Source organism: Trachurus japonicus, chromosome 3 (assembly GCF_045865225.1).
Source record: "Trachurus japonicus isolate A0001 chromosome 3, Traja_1.0".
NCBI classification, from domain to species: domain Eukaryota; kingdom Metazoa; phylum Chordata; class Actinopteri; order Carangiformes; family Carangidae; genus Trachurus; species Trachurus japonicus.
This window is the reverse complement of record NC_140909.1, coordinates 11,720,960-11,741,961: the sequence shown is the minus strand read 5'-3', so window position 1 is coordinate 11,741,961 and position 21,002 is coordinate 11,720,960. Positions and strand designations below refer to the sequence as shown.

Sequence of the window (21,002 nt, the reverse complement as noted above, 5' to 3'; positions counted from 1 at the left end):
AACCTGAACACTGAACCAATAAACTCAGCTGAAAAAGGTTATTTCTTTTAAAAAACCAACTTGCTTCACCTTCATTTTAAATCCTTGCTGACTGACTTCCTTTACAAACACTAGAGGATGTGTCTCAGTGATTCTGCATGTATGTCTTTCTGTGCACGGTGTCCTCACAGCAGAGCTCTGGTTAACCAAGACACACATGAGGTTTGCTGCCTCATGCACCATGCAACAGAAATCAGACGTACTGTAATACTGTAAATCTTTGCTTTTTCAAAGACTCAGCTTGGATCTGGAGGTCTGCCACAAAAAAGTCGAGTCCTCAAATTATTGTGGGGTAAGCAGGACCTTCTGCTTGTATCTATCTCTTAGCAACACGGGGTTTTCTTACAGAGTTGGCTATTCAATTTTTTGCTACGTTACAATTTCTTCTTTTCTTCCTCGAGGCAGAGTTGAGAAAGAACAAAAAAAGAAGTGGCCTTTTTTTAACTCCATGTGTTTTCTTTCATTAACAAGAACCATGTTGTTACACGCTGATTCACAAAAAGTGAAATAAAACCCTTACAAATCTGCTGGAGTTGTTGTTCCTCACAGTCTTGGCGTTGCCGAAGGCCTCTAGCAGCGGGTTGGACTGCAGGATGATGTCTTTGACGTGCTGCGAGGAGACAGAAGCAACGAGCTGTTAGGTACGTCACAGATGGTCTGTGGAGCAGGTACAGACACCACACACTTCACACCCTTACTGACAGGCTGGTGTGTGTGTGTGTATCTCTGGAACTTTCCACTCAAATCTGAGCGTGTGTGTGCACATGGATACACACTCATACACAAATACACATCACACAGACAGACACAAAGTCTGGAGAACATTATCTTCCCTGTGAGCCATCTGCATGTCACACACACATGAGTTTTAAATCTGGGCAGCAGACACAGCTACTCCCACTTCCATTATTGTACACAGAAGTTAAGTGGAAATTATTTCTTGGAAATTTTCGCCTTACTAAACTTAGTCCCATATGAAAGGAAACACATAAGAACTGCCTCTCACACTCACAGCTATTTATAGACATCCATACTGTTATTGGTTTACTCTTTTTGGCTGAGGTTTGTCCCAACACGGATGTCTTTTCAATTCTCACTTGCTTCATTTATGGAGCTTAAAAAACACCTGGAGTCCAACTGAAGTAACAACACATTTCCAACATGACCTCAGGTTGTTAATATAAATATTTTACAACTTTGATTCTTTCTCACCGTGAACCTTTAAAATCAACTACACACGAATAGGAATCAATATGATCGTCAGGATGATAATGATCAGAAACATAAACATGTATGACACGGAGGAAATAATTATCTATTCAAAACTCTTCTCAGACACGTTGTGAACACACACCATCAACACATTGAACAAGAATGCGTGTGCTGTACTGAGCACAGTGTGTGCAAATCTGGAGAGAACCAATCGAATGAGAAGTGATGCTGAGCAGGACCGGATGAGGGAGAGGAGAGGAGAGGAGAGGTGAGCTTTTTCCACTGTAACGGCCACATTTGGTTCAACAAACAACTGAGTTATTTATATAACTTGCTTCAGACGTGTGCACTTATTCTGTAGCTTGCAATTTTAGACACCCAAAACAATAATAAAACCACAAATTCAGCATATATAGGCCAACCAGCTCTACTGTATAATTGAAATTTAAAGCCTGTTGATGATTTCTGATGTTGCCCCGGTGGAAGCGGCTCTGAATGGATTAAATAAAAAAAAATAAAAAAATCCCACTGCCATCATGGTGCAGGCATTTCCTCATCAAACTTTAGATCTTTATCGAGCTTAGGAACTGGACATCTGCCGGTTTGGGGGACTGCCAGGTGGCTGAGTGGGGAGGGGGTGGGGGGCAGGGTGATAACAGACACTGGGATGGTGTAATGTTGTAAGGATGAGGGTGATAATATAAGGGTGTGAGGGAGGAATAGCAACAGGTTGTTAGAAATGTGCAGTGAAAATATCAAGTTAAATTTGTGATTGATCTAGAATGATATAATTTGAAAAGGCATGTGCTGAATAATCAAATATATTTTAACTACACTGAAAGTGATGATGAGAAAACCATTAAAAGACTTCAAGTATAGATGCTGGAAGAAAGTCGCTGACCAGATTTTTTCCTTATAAATGAACTTTGCAAATGCTTTTCCTGTCATTACAGTGAATCTCAACTTAAGTAAAGTATTTATGAAGCAGTAATATGTCAGAATTTTAACAAACATAAATACTTCCATTTTTACATTTAATAAGATTTAATTTCTACTGGTATTTTTGCTTTTTTACACATAAATGGAGCTTAACAAAACAATCTGTGCACATAAACTCATCTGTGCATTTTTTACATGCCGTCCTGAAAGGGAAAGAAAAGCTGGTCTCACCTGTACTCTGGGTCCACCCCCTGACACTCTGGAGATGTAGCCCATGATATATTTGGCCGCCACTGTCTTCCCTGCTCCGCTCTCGCCACTGATAAGGAGAGAAAATGACACATGAGTTAAGTGAGGCATGTACACCTGACTGATTCTTTGGTATTATAGTCTTTGGCAGCTATTGTGTATTTTCTATCTTGTCGCTTGATCAGTCTCATGTCCATGTATCACTGTCACCTGTGGACCTGTGGACGTGTGTGAAATAACCAACAATAAGATCTGTGGAGCAATACTTCAAGCATTCATTTACAATCTGTGCATGACACTTCATATGTCATACTTCACATTCATGTTCAGAAACACATTGTAGCTGCTTTATTTACACGTTTTGTCTGAACACACAGCAGCAAATAGGAGACTACGAGCTGCTGAATGTGGATGTCCAGGTCCTACCTACAGTATAACTCAAGTCACAACTGTTAATCTTATTCATTAAGCGTAACACACTGCAAAAGCTCACACTTTAAACTGGGACGATAATTGCAATTTAACCAATTTGCCGGTTTATCTATGTGTCAGTGTGTGTTTGTGTTTCAGTCACAGTGAGTCTACTGTATAAACAGGTACAGGCCCACGCTGCCGATTTCACATGTTCACACTTCATTTTCTGTGGGAACCAACAACGTGTGTTTTGTGCCATTAGTAGCAGCTAGAAGTAAATTTCCACTCAGCGGGCTCAATGAGAGATTGGCCACAGCACATCTGGACAGATGAACGCCGCAGTAATAAGGACATTTATTCTGTTTTGTCACATTTACAGATTTTTTCCCCCATATCTCTCCCTCCCTCACCCTACACTTGTCTATTTTCCTCCTTGCCTTTCACTTTGCCAGGGTCATACTTATTTTGACATATGTGGTTTGGCAGTGCATGACAGTGGAGTCTGTTTTTCTTTCTGTGCCTTAAAGTAGGGTCAGGTTGGTAATGCCTCTGTGAGAAACACAGCTGCAGACTGTTAGAGGCTGCCAGAGGAAGTCATGGGAGCCACTCTATTACACAGCAGTCTCTATATGGTTGTAACCCCCTCCCCCTATATAACTCCTTGTTTCTTCCAAATTCACAGTATTGTCTGGGCTTCATCGCTGCACAAGACTCAAGTAACAAGAGTCGGGGGAGCAAATATATGATGAGTTTCAACATATCAAGTTTTAATGCCAGAAAATCACCCTGTGCTCCATCTGAGAGCATTGTTCCTACTCTTGCAAGTTATTCTCTGAAGAGCTATTTTCAGCGCAAGTTGCTGGGAGTTTGAGTCCCATTATGAATCCTCAGAAGGGCAAGTCTCATTGTTAAGGAGCTCAAGTGCTGAAAGGCATTGTTAACTTCCGCAGAGATTTATTAACCAAACAAGGACATGCTAAGACAGTTTAAAAAAAAAGCAATGCAGAAGCTTGGAGGTTTAAGCATTAACTTTCCTGTGGCATTAGAGGCTCTCGCCATGAGGAATGGATGCACAGTCAACACTTTTAGGCAAACCGCTTTCCCACAGAACTAGACCAAGGTGAACGTGACTCTTAAAATTTTGTCTCGCACCTTGAAAACATTAACTTCTCCTTATATTCAAGCTACAGGAGTCTTTGTCCATCTGTTTTAGGGCTCAGTCTTCCAGTCCAAAAGAAGAGGATGACATTGGGGAATTGGAAATCTTTCGTCAAATTCAAATTACTGGACAAAACTTGAAATGAGTTTGTGCAGACTTTTGAAGCTTGTATTAAGAGAAAACGAGCATGAGCTTGGGTGAAGCAGACACTATGAAAGGAATATAAAAGGATTTGTGAGAAGTGTTGTATGATGACACAGGTTTGGTAGTAGAGGTGTTAATCCTCACCTTCCTTTGTTTTGCATACATGCTAAAGTCCAGTGTTTGCTGACCAGGCCATATTTTTTCCTCCTCTGTTTGGTTGAGTCAGACATCTGACTGATACAATTTCCACTGAACTGCTGACTGAGCCATTTCAAAGAAGAGCAATCATTGATTTATCCTGAAATAATTAATTTGTTCAGAAGAAGGGGAAGGAGAAAAACGAGTGGACTGGTGAACAGCGTCACACAGAGCAGCTGCAGGGACCATTACATCTGTGAAATGAGATGGATTCACTTCAAATGGTACGGGATAAAAGCTATCGACCAAGAGTCAGTTGGCAGCTGAAGAAAGATCGAAAAGGTCATTAACATCCGACTGTTATTAGGCTGAGAGATGTAGGTAAAAGCTCCAGAAACTAGTAAGTGTGTTGTTGACTTTAGATCATATCTGAGATTATTTTGTTACACATACATGAAATAGTTCAGGTTGAAAATTGGTAAATCAGCAGATTATAAGAGCAACATGGATGATATTCCACATGTGCTTTGTTTGTTTATCTATTATGCAATTTATTTGGATTATCTAGTAGAATAATCTTGTATAATGATTTTCATGTAATCTACCATTTGCAGAAGAATTAAAAAGCCTGATGGCTGTAGGTACAAAGGATCTTCTATATCTCTCCGTCCTGCAGCGAAGAGAGAGGAGCCATCCACCACTGCTGTTTTTACATTTTAGATATGATTGATAATACGGTGGATCAATTTAGCTACAATTAAATAAGTGTTGATTACTATAAATAACACCCTGGACTAAACCTGTGTTTAAAAGCATGTTGACAATCTCTCAATACACATTGTCCTTATTTAAGACTGGTCTAACTAACATACCCAGCTCTGGCACAGCCATGTCTGGAAATGAGCTCATGGTCGATCATTAAACCAACAAGGAGAAAAAAATAGGTGTTCAGCCAACACTGAATAAACCTGCTTTTTATAGGATTAAGGAAAAGTTGTTTGGGTGACATGCAGCCAGAGAGACTTTCTGACAGGACACTGATCTTATTTAGAGCACATGTTGGTTGGTTGGTTCTCTGAAAGATGTCATGGGTCTGATTGTATCTGTAGTTTGACGAGTAATGCCAAACTGATAACACCAACTACACATACCATCTCCTGTTCTTCCTTCCTAAATATCTGATGGAGATTCACAGTGACAGTTACATCAGTCACATGCTGCAGTGAGCAGGTGGCAGCAGATAAACGTCTACCTGAAACCAACTCCTTACTCAAAAACAAGGTGAAATTGTGCAGAAACTGCAAAAAAACAAACCACAGTTTCCCAGCAAGCCTAGTCACAGCTACTCAGCCTGAATTCCCCTTACCATTAATTCACACATTTCCTTGTAAACGATGAAAAAGCGCTAGCGCAGGCCGGCCGGCGCTGACCACACTGCGTGGCCAGCACTTCACAGCTGCCCTTTGTTTGCTGAGACCTGGTTCATCATAAAACCACTTCCATGCTTTTGTTTGCTGATTTAGTCAATCACAAAGTCCACCTCAGTGCCTTTATGTGGGAAACTGACCTAGCATTTGCTGTGCTGTCCAAACAACGGGTGAAAGTGCTGAAGCAGGGGTCATTCGCCATGAGGTAAGCACTATGGTTACCATGCTGCTCAGGTGACTGAACCATAGCTTAAAGCCCCAATCATGACACAACACTTTCCCCCGTGCAGCTTTGGAGATCAAAACACACTCACCAACAAACTCAAACAAGCTGTGCAAGTACTGGTAACACTTTACTTGACGCCTATCTCTATAACGCATTATAACCATACTTATAATGAGTTATAATGCAGTTATAGCACTGTATAACTACAGTTATAAACACTCATAAATTATCATAATGCTTTATAACAATAATCATAACACACTATAAAGCATTTTATCATGACTTAAAAGGTCAGGTATTATAATACGTTATAATTGTTAGTAACTCGCTGACAATGCCCACATCTATAATGCATCATAAATATAGTTATAATGTGTTATAATTGGCTTATAAACGTGCATAACTATCATTATAAACACTCATAAATTACGATAAGTCTTTATAACAATAAGCATAACACATTATAGAGCATTATAACTCTATTATAATACTTGACCTTATATAAAATGCTCTATGATGTGTTATGCTTATTGTTATAAAGTCTTATGATAATTTATGAGTGTTTATAATGATAGTTATACGCGCTTATAAGCCAATTATAACACATTATAACTATATTTTTAATTCATTATTGATGTGGGCATTGTCAGCAAGTTACTAACAATTATAACGTATTATAATACCTGACCTTCATGATAAAATGCTTTATTGTGTGTTATGATTATTGTTATAAAGCATTATGTGTTTATAACTATAGTTATACAGTGCTATAACTGCATTATAACTCATTATAAGTATGGTTATAATGCGTTATAGAGATAGGCGTCAAGTAAAGTGTTACCCAAGTACTCAAGTACATAGAGAGTGAGTGATTGTGGATCAGAGATCATGCAGGTGTTCTCTTTGTTTTGTTTTTTTAAACCAGGAAGTTCTTCAAAAATAGCCACTTGTTTCCATCTCACATCCTGATTTAACAGATCCAGCTGTGGACTCTTTATTGTTTTAGCGTATGGGGAATTACAACCTTTTTCCTGACTTTGCATTTAACCAAATCTGAAAAATGATATGACGGAAAACCACCAAAGACAAGAAGACACACATCACTCTGGGTCAGTCAGCTGTGCCAAATGATGTGGTGGAACCTGTTCGGTCTGTTCTCCTGGCTGTTCCCCTCCCAAACTATTACCGTAACGTGCACAGGCTCAGCAGCCGCTCAGCTTCAACACAACACCTCACAGATCACATTGCACACACAGATTGGCATCTCCAGGCTTTGTCTCATCCTGCATATTTGGAAAGTTCACTCACTGACACACGTGGTCAAGTGACAAACCGATCGTAATAACATTCAATAGCAGGCTAAATACATGTCTCTTTGTGTGCTGCTGCATGTTTTCGCTGTCACTCGGCATCAGTTCCTGATGTGTCAAGAACGCAGAATGCGATGTGATTGAATTCTTACCTGATGATGACACACTGGTTCTCACGGTCAATCATCATGTTTCTGTACATGTTGTCCGCCAGAGCGTAGATGTGAGGAGGGTTTTCATACTGAGCCTGAGAGTTGACAAACACAAACACAGATTTAATTAAAGTCAGAGGTTAAACAGCCTTTTCCCAAATTCTGTGGTGGTTGTTCATCTAAATCCGAAGCACACTGAAGGACAGTACGTTTTCCTTGCTGTCAGCAAAATAATATGCACATACTTGTTAGTTCAACAAAGGTATGTTAATCCACCACTGAAAATAGTCCTAAAAAATGCACAGTTTGTTTGGGGTAAAGTATAGATCAACACGTTTCATTATGTGGACAACAGAAATGTAGAATCATTGCTATACCAATGCCAGTTGAGAAGTTATTTCCAAGGCTGTGACAAGTTTGCACAGATCTGAACACAATGTGAGTTCCTTTTTGAATGTTTTGACTTTTTCTGAAAAAAATCTGAACTTTTCCTTGTATTTTGAGCTCCGAGAGTCTGAACCCAGTGCACTTATGTACAATGATAACGTGCCAAACTGTTAAATTTGGCATGTGTGACGCTGAGTGTTTTCACAGTCAGTCAGGATTTTAAAAGTCTTCGAGTGTGCTCCTGGCTTTAGCAGACAGGCCCACTCTCAGGCCGGCCAAGAGAAGGCAGACTCGAACAGGCTGTTCTGTGAAGGTGCTGCCAAGACCTTCTCAATGGTTGAGTCGAGTTTCTGACGGCAACATCTGCGCCAGCCCGCTGGAAAGTTCCCACTGCATCTTACCCAGTTCATTTGTCCTTTCTGACTGTTGACGCTTCAATAACACATCGGTGATTCAAAGAAACAATAGTTGTACTTACTGCACCCTGATACATCTCGATTTCTTTGTCCCCAAAGTACGGCATCTGCTTGAAGGGGTTGACGGAGATGAGCACCGGGCCGATGTATGTCTGATGACGTTATGCATTAAGGATCATCACAGGAAGTGCAAATACTGTATTATAGTTTCAAATCAACTGTGAGAAATTGCGACAAAGAGATTATGTAACTGTATAGGAAAGAAATGACTTAATGTCAGTCTGCCATGACGTCAGCAGAGTGAGCAACAGTGCAGCAGCGGAGTATCTGGTGATCAAGCCTGAGCCTAAATAAGTATCCAGTGCTTAAATAACAGAGAATAGACCGGCCATGTAACACTGTGAGGTTTTATGCCCTGGAGCCAAAATGCCGCTCAAGGCAAATAAAGCTGCTATTGTGGGTGGCCTACAGCGACCCACAGCCTTGGCAGGGAGACCTCACAGTTACGGCTATTTATTGACCCAAATCAAAGGCCCTGCCTCAGAGCTGTCGGCCCCCGAAAAAAAAAAAAAAACTGACGGCATTTACTAAACTTCATAATCCTGAGCGGTGCCAGAGCGTGGATGAAGTTTATGTAATGAGCTGCTTTGAGAAAGCCCAGCGTCTCTTTTCAAAGGGGTTATTCATTCATCCACTCATTCACTCGTTCATTCATTAGCTCGTTTCACGTCATGAACGACCTGCCTGCGTGTTTGGGTACTTAAAGGGATAGTTCAATATTTTGGAAAATTGGCCCATTGCCATAATCCCTATAGTTTTAGCAGTAGGTTCGTTACCTTTAATTGTCGGTGCAAGCTATTTTTAGAATGGCGGAGCAGAGCCGCGAGCTGCTCAGAGCTACGCTACGGAGGCTAATGGGATTTCTTGATTTCCCTCATCAAACTCATAAATTACACAATCCAACAACTCCAAAGCGCTCTGGTGGACAAGTTGTGACCTGCACATTCACCACGCTATGAGATAATAATGTAACGTTACGAGACAGAGTTGTTTTAGAGGTAAATGCAGAGACTGCTTGCTGAAAAACTGTCCCTAAAGGCAATGCGCATCAGCAGTTTTGCATTAATTTACCTCTAAAACAACTCTGTCTGTAACGTTCCGTTACTATCTCATAGCGTGGTGAATGTGCAGGTCACAACTTGTCCACCAGAGTGTTTTGGAGTTGTTAAATTGTGTATTTGATGAGTTTGATGAGGGAAACCAAGAAATCCCATTAGCCTCCGTAGCGTAGCTCTGAGCAGCTCGCCGCTCGGCTCGGCCGTTCTAAAAATAGCTTGCACCGACAATTAAAGGTAACGAACTTACTGCTATGACTATACGGATTACGGCAATGGGCCAATTTGCCAAAATGTTTAACTATCCCTTTAAAAAAACCTAAACCTCGCATTTGAGTCATGTGCTGCATGAAAATGAGTGATTTCAGCACGAGTTTGAGTCACTACCACAATAACAAGAAATGATGGCTGCTTGAAAAAAAGAAAAAGAAAGCAGCAATTCTCCGAATTCAAAAGGATTCCTCCATTATGCAATCTGCTCTTCTGCTCACACCGCTTTGTTGACATTTGCACCAACGTGAGAGAGAATCGGACGCTGGTGAAGGAGCAGGATTCAGAGGTCTGGGTGGAGCTACGAACAGAGAGACCACTTTGCCCCCCTGCTCATGGGGGGGAGGGGGCTTTACCTCCCAACACTGACCTATTACTCACTCTTACTATGTCACTGTGAACGACCATTCATCTGTTCTGGAAACAGCAGCGGTGAGACGGGGCTCAGATATTTCCCACTCTGGTGTGATCTACGATTGTGAGCAAAGGATACAAAGATGTAGTCATCCATGTATCTCTTCTTGAGGTTATCCACGATGGCGTCCTCATTGATCTTGCTGAGCAGCACCATGTCATCCACGCCGCTGTGTTTGACATTGTGGCTCTGCCAGTGGTACCGGTAGTGCCCCCGGCTCCCCTGCAACAACAAAAAAACACACACAACGTACAAATGTTAGTTTGTTAATAAAAAAGGACACAATGAGACAGCTGACATCAAGGTAACACAGCGACATGACTGAACCGCAGCTTTAAAAGCTCACTCAGAGGTTGAGGTGGTGTGGTTTTATCACACTGTTGAGATAATGAGACAAAGTGAAAGCCAAGGGGAAAATGGTTATTATCACTAGCGCAAAAACCTCTAAGTGTTCACATTTTCTGATCCCAGCAGCAGGATGAGCCATATTATTTACTTTGAAATAGTGCAAGGTCAGATTCCCAGAAGTGCTTTGTGCTATTTGTCCAAGTGTTAAAGATGCTCTGAGCCAGCCTTTATCCACATCCTAACAATTTGGTTTCTCCCTGCATTCCAGTTTTTGCTCTGGCTGAGTGCGACTCTGGAGAACTGAGGTCATTCATCATGTGCTATGAGTCAGTGTTGTCTGGCTACTGTGGACAAGGGTCATAATGTGCCCTGAGGAGTGAGTCTCTTTCTCCTGGACGGAGAACCACTCGGAGCCGCAGAAAGCATCGAGAACATTAGTCAACACACGAGTTAACTCTTGACTTCCTCCCTCCTCAGCGAGGAAGTGTGGGAAGAGGAAGGAGCTGAGAGGCAGCTTAAACAATACTGTCAAAGCACAAACAAAATCCTTCCTTCGGTGATACTTCTACAGGAAGATACTGTAAAATGATTTGAAAAGGATGATGCAAGTTTTTCATTTCATCGCTTCGTTAAATAATCTCATATTATTTTTGTTCCTTCTTTCAAGTGAGTTTTTATATTAATATGAATGTCAGTCACTTGTTTTAAGTTATTTAGTCACTGTTCAGGAGCTGTCAATCACCTCTCACCAAATAGGCTACCAATCAAAAACCATGACAACTGACTGACTGAGGTCAAGTAAAGTTTATCAAATTAGTTTTTTTTTATGTTACTGCCACCATCATATGATGGCATTTGAATAAATTTGGCTTAAATTAAACAAATCAACTGATCATTTATCCCTCCATTTTTCAATTCATCACATATTACTTAAGTTTCTTTCTTTTCAAGATTTGTGTTACTTTTACCCATCACTAAGAAAATGTTTGGTAAGATTATTGAGAAAAAAAAACTTTCTAAACTTTATAATTCAACAGAATGTCAGGCACAACTCACACTTTCTAAGGAAACAATACATGTATGTGTGTAACATTATAGAGATTAACATAAATAGAGAAAATGTCATTGAAAATACCTCCTCTATTTCTTTGGATGGAGTGACATCAGTACTGAATGAGGTATAACTATTTAATTAAACACCTGGGAAATATAACGACAGACGTGCTGAAGGAAGATATTTACATAAAACGTTTTCTCACAGTTGAGAGGAAGCCCATAAGCTGGTTCAATACAGGTCTACCCAGGTGTGGACAGTGGTTCAATATACTGTAGTTCTGGAAATATTTGTGATGGAGAAAACGACTTTTTCTCAAAGAGTGAAGAAAATGAGTTCAGCAAAAACTGAAAGATATTCATGATATTTTTTTATTTATTTTTATTTTTATTGACAATAATATACGTTACTGTATAAAAGTTCCACTAAGGAAATAGCTGGTCGTTGTATAATGTGATCCTGCTTTACAGTTATATGCTCTGATGTTGTGTTTTGTGTGTGTGTGTGTGTGTGAGTGTACATTACAAAAGCAGTAAAGACAAAAGTGGAAAAAAGACAAAACCCTGAGACCACAGTAAAGTAACAACAGCACAAAATAAACCAGTGGAAAGTCACTGTGCTTTCGGTAATTAACTTTAAATTACTAAATCAAGGAGGGGAGCCAGAGAGCTTTTAATATGCTCAGGGGTGACTTTATTCTTTACAACAGCAAAATTAAAACCACTTTACAGACTCGGTCATAGCATGGGAGATGGCGAGGAATGTTAACAGCTTTTTTTGCCTAATTCAGTGGGTATTTGCCCTCAGGGGGGAAGCAGCAAATTATAGCTTGATTAATTCTCCAGATCACACCCATTAACATGTTTTACAGCTTTTTAGGTGCGGCAGAGGGAGATGCTGACTTCCTTCCTTCCTTAGCAACGATGACAGGGTGATGTCAGGGAGTCTCAAGGAGTCAACGACGCAGTTTCATGATGTAAACAAAGTAGATGAACCAGGAAGAAAAACACTGAGAGAAGAACCAAAAATCTAAATGTATTGAATTTAAATCAATTCTGCTCTTCTTCCTCACTTATTAAATCCAAAATTATATTGGAGTGCACGACAATCTATTAAACCCTTGATACAGATGAAGTGTGAAATGGAAGAAGCTTTAAGAGGAGCCACAGAGAAGAAATTCCTCTTTCAGGATTCAATAAGCGCTGATTATACAGCGATAGAAGAATTACAAAATGAGGAATGACAATATTCAGTAAATTTAGTGTAGCCTACACACATTGCTAATAACAGTGTGTGAATATTATGAGTAATTCAAATCTAATACCAAAGTTTTAGGCCAGATGTAAAGGTTTGGTCTTCCAGCGACTTCCAGTCCCTAAAGCTCTTCCCTCTGAATGGGTTTACGATATTTTCATTAAAGAAAAGCCCACAAACTACTGAGAATTTACAGTAAAACTTTCACCAACAAGGTGAAGCTGATCTATCAGAGCAGTTTTGTGTTTGTTTGAGCCCATGTCGTCCTCTGAGGGGCTGACTGTGCCTCGATCAACGTCCAGAGCCAACATGACCAGAACCCTGCATTTACTGGTCTTTATATCACCAAATGTTCTTTTTTATTCAGGGAATTACTAGGTATCATTTTGCTGCCACCTACTTATTAGAAGCTTTTTTCTTTTTTTTTTCGTAAAAGTCTTCAGTTGCTGTTACACAGTTGCAGAATACTGGCCCAACCACCAAGCGAAAACAATTGAACATGCTATATTTAACCTCTCTCTGCTATGTCTGGAATGACAGTGTGCAGATTCAAGGAGGGAGAGGTAATAAGCTGGAGACGTAGGAGGTAAATGTCAAATATTCAGAGGATTGTTTCATCTGTTTTGACTTAGGCCTTGTTTAATCAGGCACGAGGAGTAAGAAAATACTCATACTTATAGGGGTGGACTGAGGGAATCGCTGCACAGGGAGAGACGGCTGCACACAAACACACAGAGACGTCTGGGAGGTGCCCGGATCAACCGCACTCCTCTGCTGCTGCTGCTGCTGCTGCTGCTGAGCCGCACCAGAGCAGCCAGGGGCTGAGGGGTCGTTACACAAGTGAATGTAGTGTGTTGTCGGGGTGAGGGGTCACTTCTCCTACAGAGATTAAATGCTATACAGCCATTAGATCCAAACTGCTGTGCTGGTTTGAATCCAGACAGTAATATTTTGTGAACATCAGATGTTTCACCATCGTAACAAAATGTACTTTTATGAATGTGGAAAACGGTAAAGACATTAACCCTTCCCTAAGTGTTTTACTGGATTTTCAAATAAAATTGCTGAAAAGACTTTTAGTGGCTGCTCACTATCTTTTAAAGGGATAGTTAAACATTTTGGCAAATTGGCCCATTGTCTCGTAACGTTCTGTTATTATCTCACAGTGTGGTAAATGTGCAGGTCACAACTTGTCCACCAGAGCGTTTTGGAGTTGTTGGATTGTGTATTTTATGAGTTTGATGAGGGAAACCAAGAAATCCCATTAGCCTCCGTAGCGTAGCTCTGAGCAGCTCGCTGCTCTGCTCTGCCGTTCTAAAAATAGCTTGCACCGGCAATTAAAGGTAACAAACCTACTGCTATGACTATAGGGATTATGGCAATGGGCCAATTTGCCAAAATGTTGAACTATCCCTTTAAGTGAAGTATCTACATACAACTTTGTTTTTGTCTAAAAGGGGAATTGAATACACTGATTTGGGAAAACAACACCTGACAATACAGCAGATTTAAACCAGTAAATCCTCCAACAAATGTCATCTTACATGTATATGCAACCACAAAAATTAATTCAGATATCATGGGATGCATTTCCTCTAATTGAACTGTCTGTTATGACAAGAAATCTCTCTGGCTCAGATTAAAGGACACTGACTTAATGTAGGTCTGTGGTGGAGGCGCATGAGAGCAGACAAACACAAATACACACACACGCACACACACATGCACATGCACATACACAGGGGACATATGGCACAGCTGATGGTGACCATAGAAACACCATCGCCATGGAACCACATGACTTAACAACACACAGACACAGATAAGAAGTGAGCATCTAGCATCACCAGAAGACAGTGACAATAAGATCTAAATATATGACAGTTTGAAAAGTATCATAGCAACAGATATTTATGGATTCGGAAATATGAAGGGAAAAAAAAAAGGAGAGAACATTTTTTTGTTGAATAGTTTTGTCTCTGTGAATCAAAGACAATCAGACCAAACCAAAAACTGAACTACAGGACCAGACCTTTTCCCAGAAGTTAATACAAAGGAATTTCAACACCAGTCCTGATCTATAAGCCCAGGCTTTCCCTTCATGCAAATACCATTACCATATATGGAGAGTGCTGAGCAGCTCTGGCGCGGTGTACAGGAAATGGCTGGGTTTGATTCAGTATCATAAGCGGCACTTTTCCCCTCATTTCTCCCTTCTGTGTCGTTCTCCTTTTCCACACCATGGATCTGACACACAGTCCACCATGTGTTATAGGACTACGTCTCAGCTCTGCCCTCAGAGCCAAATCTGGATAAAAGCCATGAGAACAAATTCCTCTCTTCTAAAATAAGAAGCAAGTACGGTCGTTAATCATCCTGTACCGAAAGTCTGGAGAAATCGCACCGTTTGCATACAAGTGGTGAAAGTACATCACATTCTGGACAAATATCTAAACAACGGAGCCTTTATCTGTCCTACAAGCAGGTTGGGTATCAGTACAGAAACACACTAATTCTCCTGTTTGTTGTCGTCAGATTAGAAAAGGCATTTTTAATGAAGCCAAGTACTAACTGCAGAATATATTAGGAGAAGGCTCTGAAGCTGAATAGAGTTTAAAAACACACTTTTTAGAGCTAAAAGCCAGACTAATAGGTCAAGGTCATGTACTTAAAGGGATAGTTCAACATTTTGGCAAATTGGCCCATTGCCATAATCGCTATAGTCATAGCAGTAGGTTCATTACCTTTAATTGTAGGTGTAAGCTATTTTCAGTACGGCGGAGCGCAGCAGCTGGCTGCTCAGAGCTACGCTATGGAGGCTAACGGAATTTCTTGGTTTCCCTCATTAAACTCATCAAATTCAACATCCCAAAACTCCACAGCGCTTTTGTAGACAAGTTGTGACCTGCACAACCACCACGCTATGAGATAATGACGGAACGATACGAAACGGAGCCGTTTTCGAGGTAAATACAGGGTAAATACGGAGACTGCTTGCTGAAAAACTGTCCCTGAACGCAACGCGCATCAGCGGTTTTGTATGAATTTACCTCGAAAACGGCTCCGTTTCGTATCGTTCCGTCATTATCTCATAGCGTGGTGGTTGTGCAGGTCACAACTTGTCTACAAAAGCGCTGTGGAGTTTTGGGATGTTGAATTTGATGAGTTTAATGAGGGAAACCAAGAAATTCCCTTAGCCTCCATAGCGTAGCTCTGAGCAGCCTGCTGCTGCGCTCCGCTGTACTGAAAATAGCTTACACCTACAATTAAAGGTAATGAACCTACTGCTATGACTATAGCGATTATGGCAATGGGCCAATTTGCCAAAATGTTGAACTATCCCTTTAATGTGGCTACAGGAAAGTGCCCAACCAAGCAGTATATGACTTTGACTTGGGCCTGGATCAGCAGCAGCAGCAGCAGCAGCAGCAGCAGCAGAGAAACCCCAAGTCTGATAAACCCTCATGTACTGGATTAGTGGTGCCACCATGTAACGACCGACTTGACCTAATTTTTAAAGTTGTTGCTGTGTTAAAACGTCTGATCGTGGAGAGACATGACGATAGAGCATGTGTTTTTGTGATTGTGTTGTGGAAAAAATAATCTAAGAAAGAAAAAAAAAAACACATCACAGTGGTGCCCATAAACCAATATATTGTGCTGTTTTTTCACTTTCCATTGACGTATTAAACGTACAAATTTCAGCTCTACTTTTTTTCCTAAGGTAAAAGTCAAGTGGTAGTCATAATAATAACTGAGATGGCCATGGATGTAGGACACTCAACAACTGGCCGGCAGCAGTGATTCAGATGTTAACGACTGTTTCCAAATTATTATCAGCACTTGTCGGCGACTGTATGATGAAAAGGCTGCTGCTGCTGAATGAGCCAAGAACAAAGACCCAAGTAATCAAATTTGGTAAACATGTGTCACAAATTAAAGCACAATTTAAGGATAATTCCAGTGAGCAAATCCAAAGAATTTCCAAAGAGAAATTCATTTTGTTTTGTTTTGTTGTGTTTTGTTTTGGTAACCTATGGAGGGATTTTTATAAATGCTCTCATTTATACCTACTTTTAGTCATTTTTCTAATGGGTTTTCTGTGGGAGTCTGTGGTCCAGATGTAGAGAGAAGTGTTGCCTCACAATCAACAGCAAATTAAATTAAATACAGCAGAGTGGAAATCTGCTATTGCTCCCAACGTGATTAGCAGGTCTCATAATTACACAGTCTAACACTATACTACAGTGATACACAGGTCATTAATGTTCTCCTGGGATGTCAATTTAAAATACCGGTAGTGTATCTGTGATTTTTCACTGATTTGGACTCCTTTTCTTTCTGGCTTGTGCATCTAAACTGTAAAATAAAATCTGCTCCTACACTGAGGGTTAATGCACCATACCAGTGGTTTTGTGTGTTGTAGCCCATTAACTGCCAATCATGTATTCTTTACGCTACATTTACATAAGGTTTTTCTTTTTTTTAAAAACGATTTCCTACATTCAAGGCAGCTGCAGCCACCAGCTCACTTCAGTCCAGTATAAAAATCAAAGCACAGACACTAAAGTCTTACTTGTGATAGACAGTCCATGATAATGAACACTTAATCAACTTTATTGCGTTTGACAAAGTTACAGAGCTGTCACACAGTACTGCACTCATTTCGAGGAAACTTTGCTTGCTCCAACCTCAGAATAACCTTTTTTTAAATGTCTGACAAGAAAATCGACATCACCCTTATCCTGGTGTTGTAGATCACTTTCCTCCTCCAACAATCCTAAAACCTGGAAACCCTGTAAAGCTTCTGAACTTCCTTGAACGCACCAACACGGACAACTACTTTTGAGAACAGTCCCTGTGGTATGACACAGCCATATGGTATCTATTGTATCTGAGGAAAAAAAGGTACAAAAATGTCTGCTTTGATGGATGACCCATCTCACATAAAGGCTGAAACAGATGTCAGCTCACTGCTATGAAGCAACATTATGTTGTGCTGCTTCATGCTTCAAAGAACTGACTGTAATTTGCAATAAATATATAAAAACACTGACACTGGATATTTGTATCACGACTCATTCTTTTTGTCCAGTAAAACCACCATTATCCATCTATGAGTCATATCTGCTCGTCTTCGAGGGTCACAGGAGAGGAGGCGGGGCGCATCCTCAGTGGGTCACAGTTAGTCATCGGGGTGACAGATACAGGGGAAGTAGTGGTCAGTAAATCACTAAAAAGGCTGTAATTGCTCCAGAGACTGTCCACTCCTGGAGTGTGCCAAAAGACATTAGGGAGTAGCTCCAACACACTTTCACAGAAATAACGTGTGGGTTGATTCTGATAAATTTGTTTTCCTCCTCTTGGTTGAATCCAAAACATATTTAGTTTGATCTTAGCTGAAAGGAGCTTGAGGGGGCATCGCTCTCTAAACAGCATTTCCACCTGGTCTCTGATGCTTACGCTTGCACTTTGTCCAAGATCACTCACTTTGTATAATCAGGCCAGATGCTGATGAAACTGCTGACCGTGCTGGTTGTCTCTTCCAAGGTAGAGGAGGAAAATAAACAATGACGAGAAACAGGGTAGAAACCACAGTGTGTGTGTGTGTATGTGTGGTGTGACAGAGCAGCAATGACCCACAGCGTGACACCGTCTGATCAAGGCTGATGCACGCACACACACAGACACGCACACGCCTCTTCCTTTAAAGCAGAAGTAAGCGATCCGGTCGTTTAAGCTAACTTCTTGTCAGCCGATGGAGTTAGCAGTCCCCGCCCTCGTCCCTACGTCACCACATTCACGAGCATCCCTTGGCTGCACACACAGAGAGGACCGCCCCTTTATGCCGTTCTCTCTCCTCATTGGATAAAGGTTGTAGGATACAAGGAAAGTTTTCTCCTCGGCTTACAGCAGAGCAGAGTGACTGACAGACCCGTGTTTCGGACCAAACACTCAATAAGTGATTGCTGTCGGGAAGATATAACTATTTAAGACTTATATTAACACAAACATTCTGCTTACTTCTGCTTTAAGTGATGCTGAAACATCACAGATGAGACAGGGACTTGATTAGAGAGTAAAATCCACACTCAATTACACAGAGCAGAAAACTGTTGCTGCACAACCCTCCTTATAAACTGACTGACAGACTGTTAATGAGGTTTAAACTATCATACTGTAAAGCTAAATATATACCTACAAGAAAACATAAAACCTGTTATCTACTGGTGCTACCGAGTTAAAGCTTGTTTGTAAAAGGCCAATACACATTTTGTGATACCTGTTTCAACACCACCTATGAGGAGAGGAGACAACCTGTCGCTTTGCCTGCCAGCAGAATGAAATGATATGTCTGCAAAGTCTGTCATGGTTATAAGGACAGCCAACCAACAGCCTCACATATTAAACATGGCAAATGAACTGCTGTCTATTCAAACACTTGGAAATCACTGGCAATCAACTGCTCTGTCTGAATCATGCAACAGTACCAGCATCTTACATGCAGCATCTGACCGGTGTAGAAACCTGACCTGCTGCAACGTCACTCTCTTTGTGTGTGGCCAAAAGTTGGCACAGCCACTTTCTGTTGTATCTAAGGCCAAAGTCTAGACATTTCCATGTGAAAGTGAAAATGATGCTTGTTAACATGGTAACACCCTCAGCTAGAAACTGAACTTTACTTTCATGATGGCACCGGGATATAAAATCTGACACATGACAATCTGACAGTGATCTAGACGGCGTTTTTGTGTGATTTCTTACATCCAGACTGATTTAAAATTTTGCTTCATACAGTTAAGATAAACATATCAGCTGTACTTTAGCACCTAACAGCTCCACACTCAGTTGGTTGGAACGGCCTCAGACATCACACTATCTCTAACTAACTCAAGGTACCCTGTAAAACATTCACTCACACTGACACAGAAATAACAATTCAGTGAAAAGGGTCACACAAACCCCCTGCAAGTGTAAACCACAGCAACAAGGTAACTGGCACTTTCCCAACTCACTTCCACACACACAACGCAGTCACTGAGAGGCATTGTCTTGTCAATCATAGAAAATGAAATGTAGATTGCCATATCCTGGTTATAATAATTTCCGACTGATACAAAGACACTGAACCAAAGCCAAATTATAAAAAGTGCATTCACAGGAAATGTGGCATTTATGAACTTGAACTAGTTCCTGTAGATAATCGCCACCTGCACACGCAGTAGAGGACAGTGTCGAGCACAGACCACCAGTTCTCTCTGCAACTTTGTTCTTTGTTCATTTGAATGGCGACTTGGTCACTTGCATGTAATTGGGACACCAACATAAATTATGCAGTCAGCAGGCCTTGCCCATGACAAGACAAGTCATGCTGTTATCCGAACTGCTGGAGGTCACATAAAAGGGAGGAATGAAAAGAAAAATATTGATCTGCTAGGATTCGGTAACATGAGAGCTGAGTGGCTATGATGATGCTACAGTACAATGCTGCGCCTGCAGGGCAGGGCTGAACACCTTCACTCCCAGAGAAAGAGAACATAATGATCATGAGTAAACAGATACTGGATGACTTTTAACATGTCTCAGACTGAACTACACAAAGATTCACAGTAAAAGCACTTTTCTTTATCCAAGTATAAAAACTGTGGAAACTTGAGAGGCTTTTATTCCAAACATCAAACTGAATCGGTCTCTTAAACAGATGACAACAGCGGTAAGGTTGCTAATAAAATATGATATCAAAGAAAATGTGGTTTTGGGTGGAGCTCAGCTGAAATCCTAGACAAGAAACATGTCACGGAGTGCTGTATTTTCCCTTTAAAGCAGCCTAAGTAGTGGTTGAATGTAAATAAACATCAACAGTGAAAATCAGTATTTCCTCTTACAGCGGCTGAATACACGTTAAGACATAAATTTTGCCTCCTTTAATCTGTCACTTAGAAATGGAGGAGAAAGTTGACAGAGGAAATTGTGCGTAACAACAAAGCAGTACATGGTTTGGTAAAATGACACTAGACTTGGCAGGACTTTCTGTGTTTTCTGCAGCCCATGAATTATTTCATCACATCCTTCACTAGAAAAAGGAGAATCACAGTCTCCACAAATCTACATTTGGACCAAAAAAAAGTAAAAGAATAAAGATGAAATCGTAGCATTAAAGGAAACAAAACATCTTATGAAGTGGGTTGTTAAAATTCAACAACCACAGGTCTGACAATATTATATCAGGCCCTGTTTGTTTATGGTTACAATAACAATGACTCCATTATTTTATTCTGTACCATGAAGAGAAAGATCCTCTATTATCAGCACTAAGAGACCAGCTCATGTTTT

At 40.7% G+C, this 21,002-nt stretch overlaps 1 protein-coding gene across 2 annotated transcripts in view; it reads right to left on the bottom strand.

Annotated features, from left to right (window-relative positions):
• The window catches only part of myo1ea (myosin IEa), a 49,878-nt gene that overhangs the window by 23,671 nt on the left and 5,205 nt on the right, over positions 1–21,002 (bottom strand). For both annotated transcript variants that reach the window (XM_085761630.1, XM_085761638.1), the window contains exons 2-6: positions 10,091–10,234; positions 8,275–8,364; positions 7,410–7,504; positions 2,422–2,509; positions 560–649 (exon numbers count right to left, since the gene is read on the bottom strand). In XM_085761630.1, the coding sequence (XP_085617756.1) occupies positions 560–649; positions 2,422–2,509; positions 7,410–7,504; positions 8,275–8,364; positions 10,091–10,234 (507 nt within the window). The remainder of the gene's footprint in view (positions 1–559; positions 650–2,421; positions 2,510–7,409; positions 7,505–8,274; positions 8,365–10,090; positions 10,235–21,002) is intronic.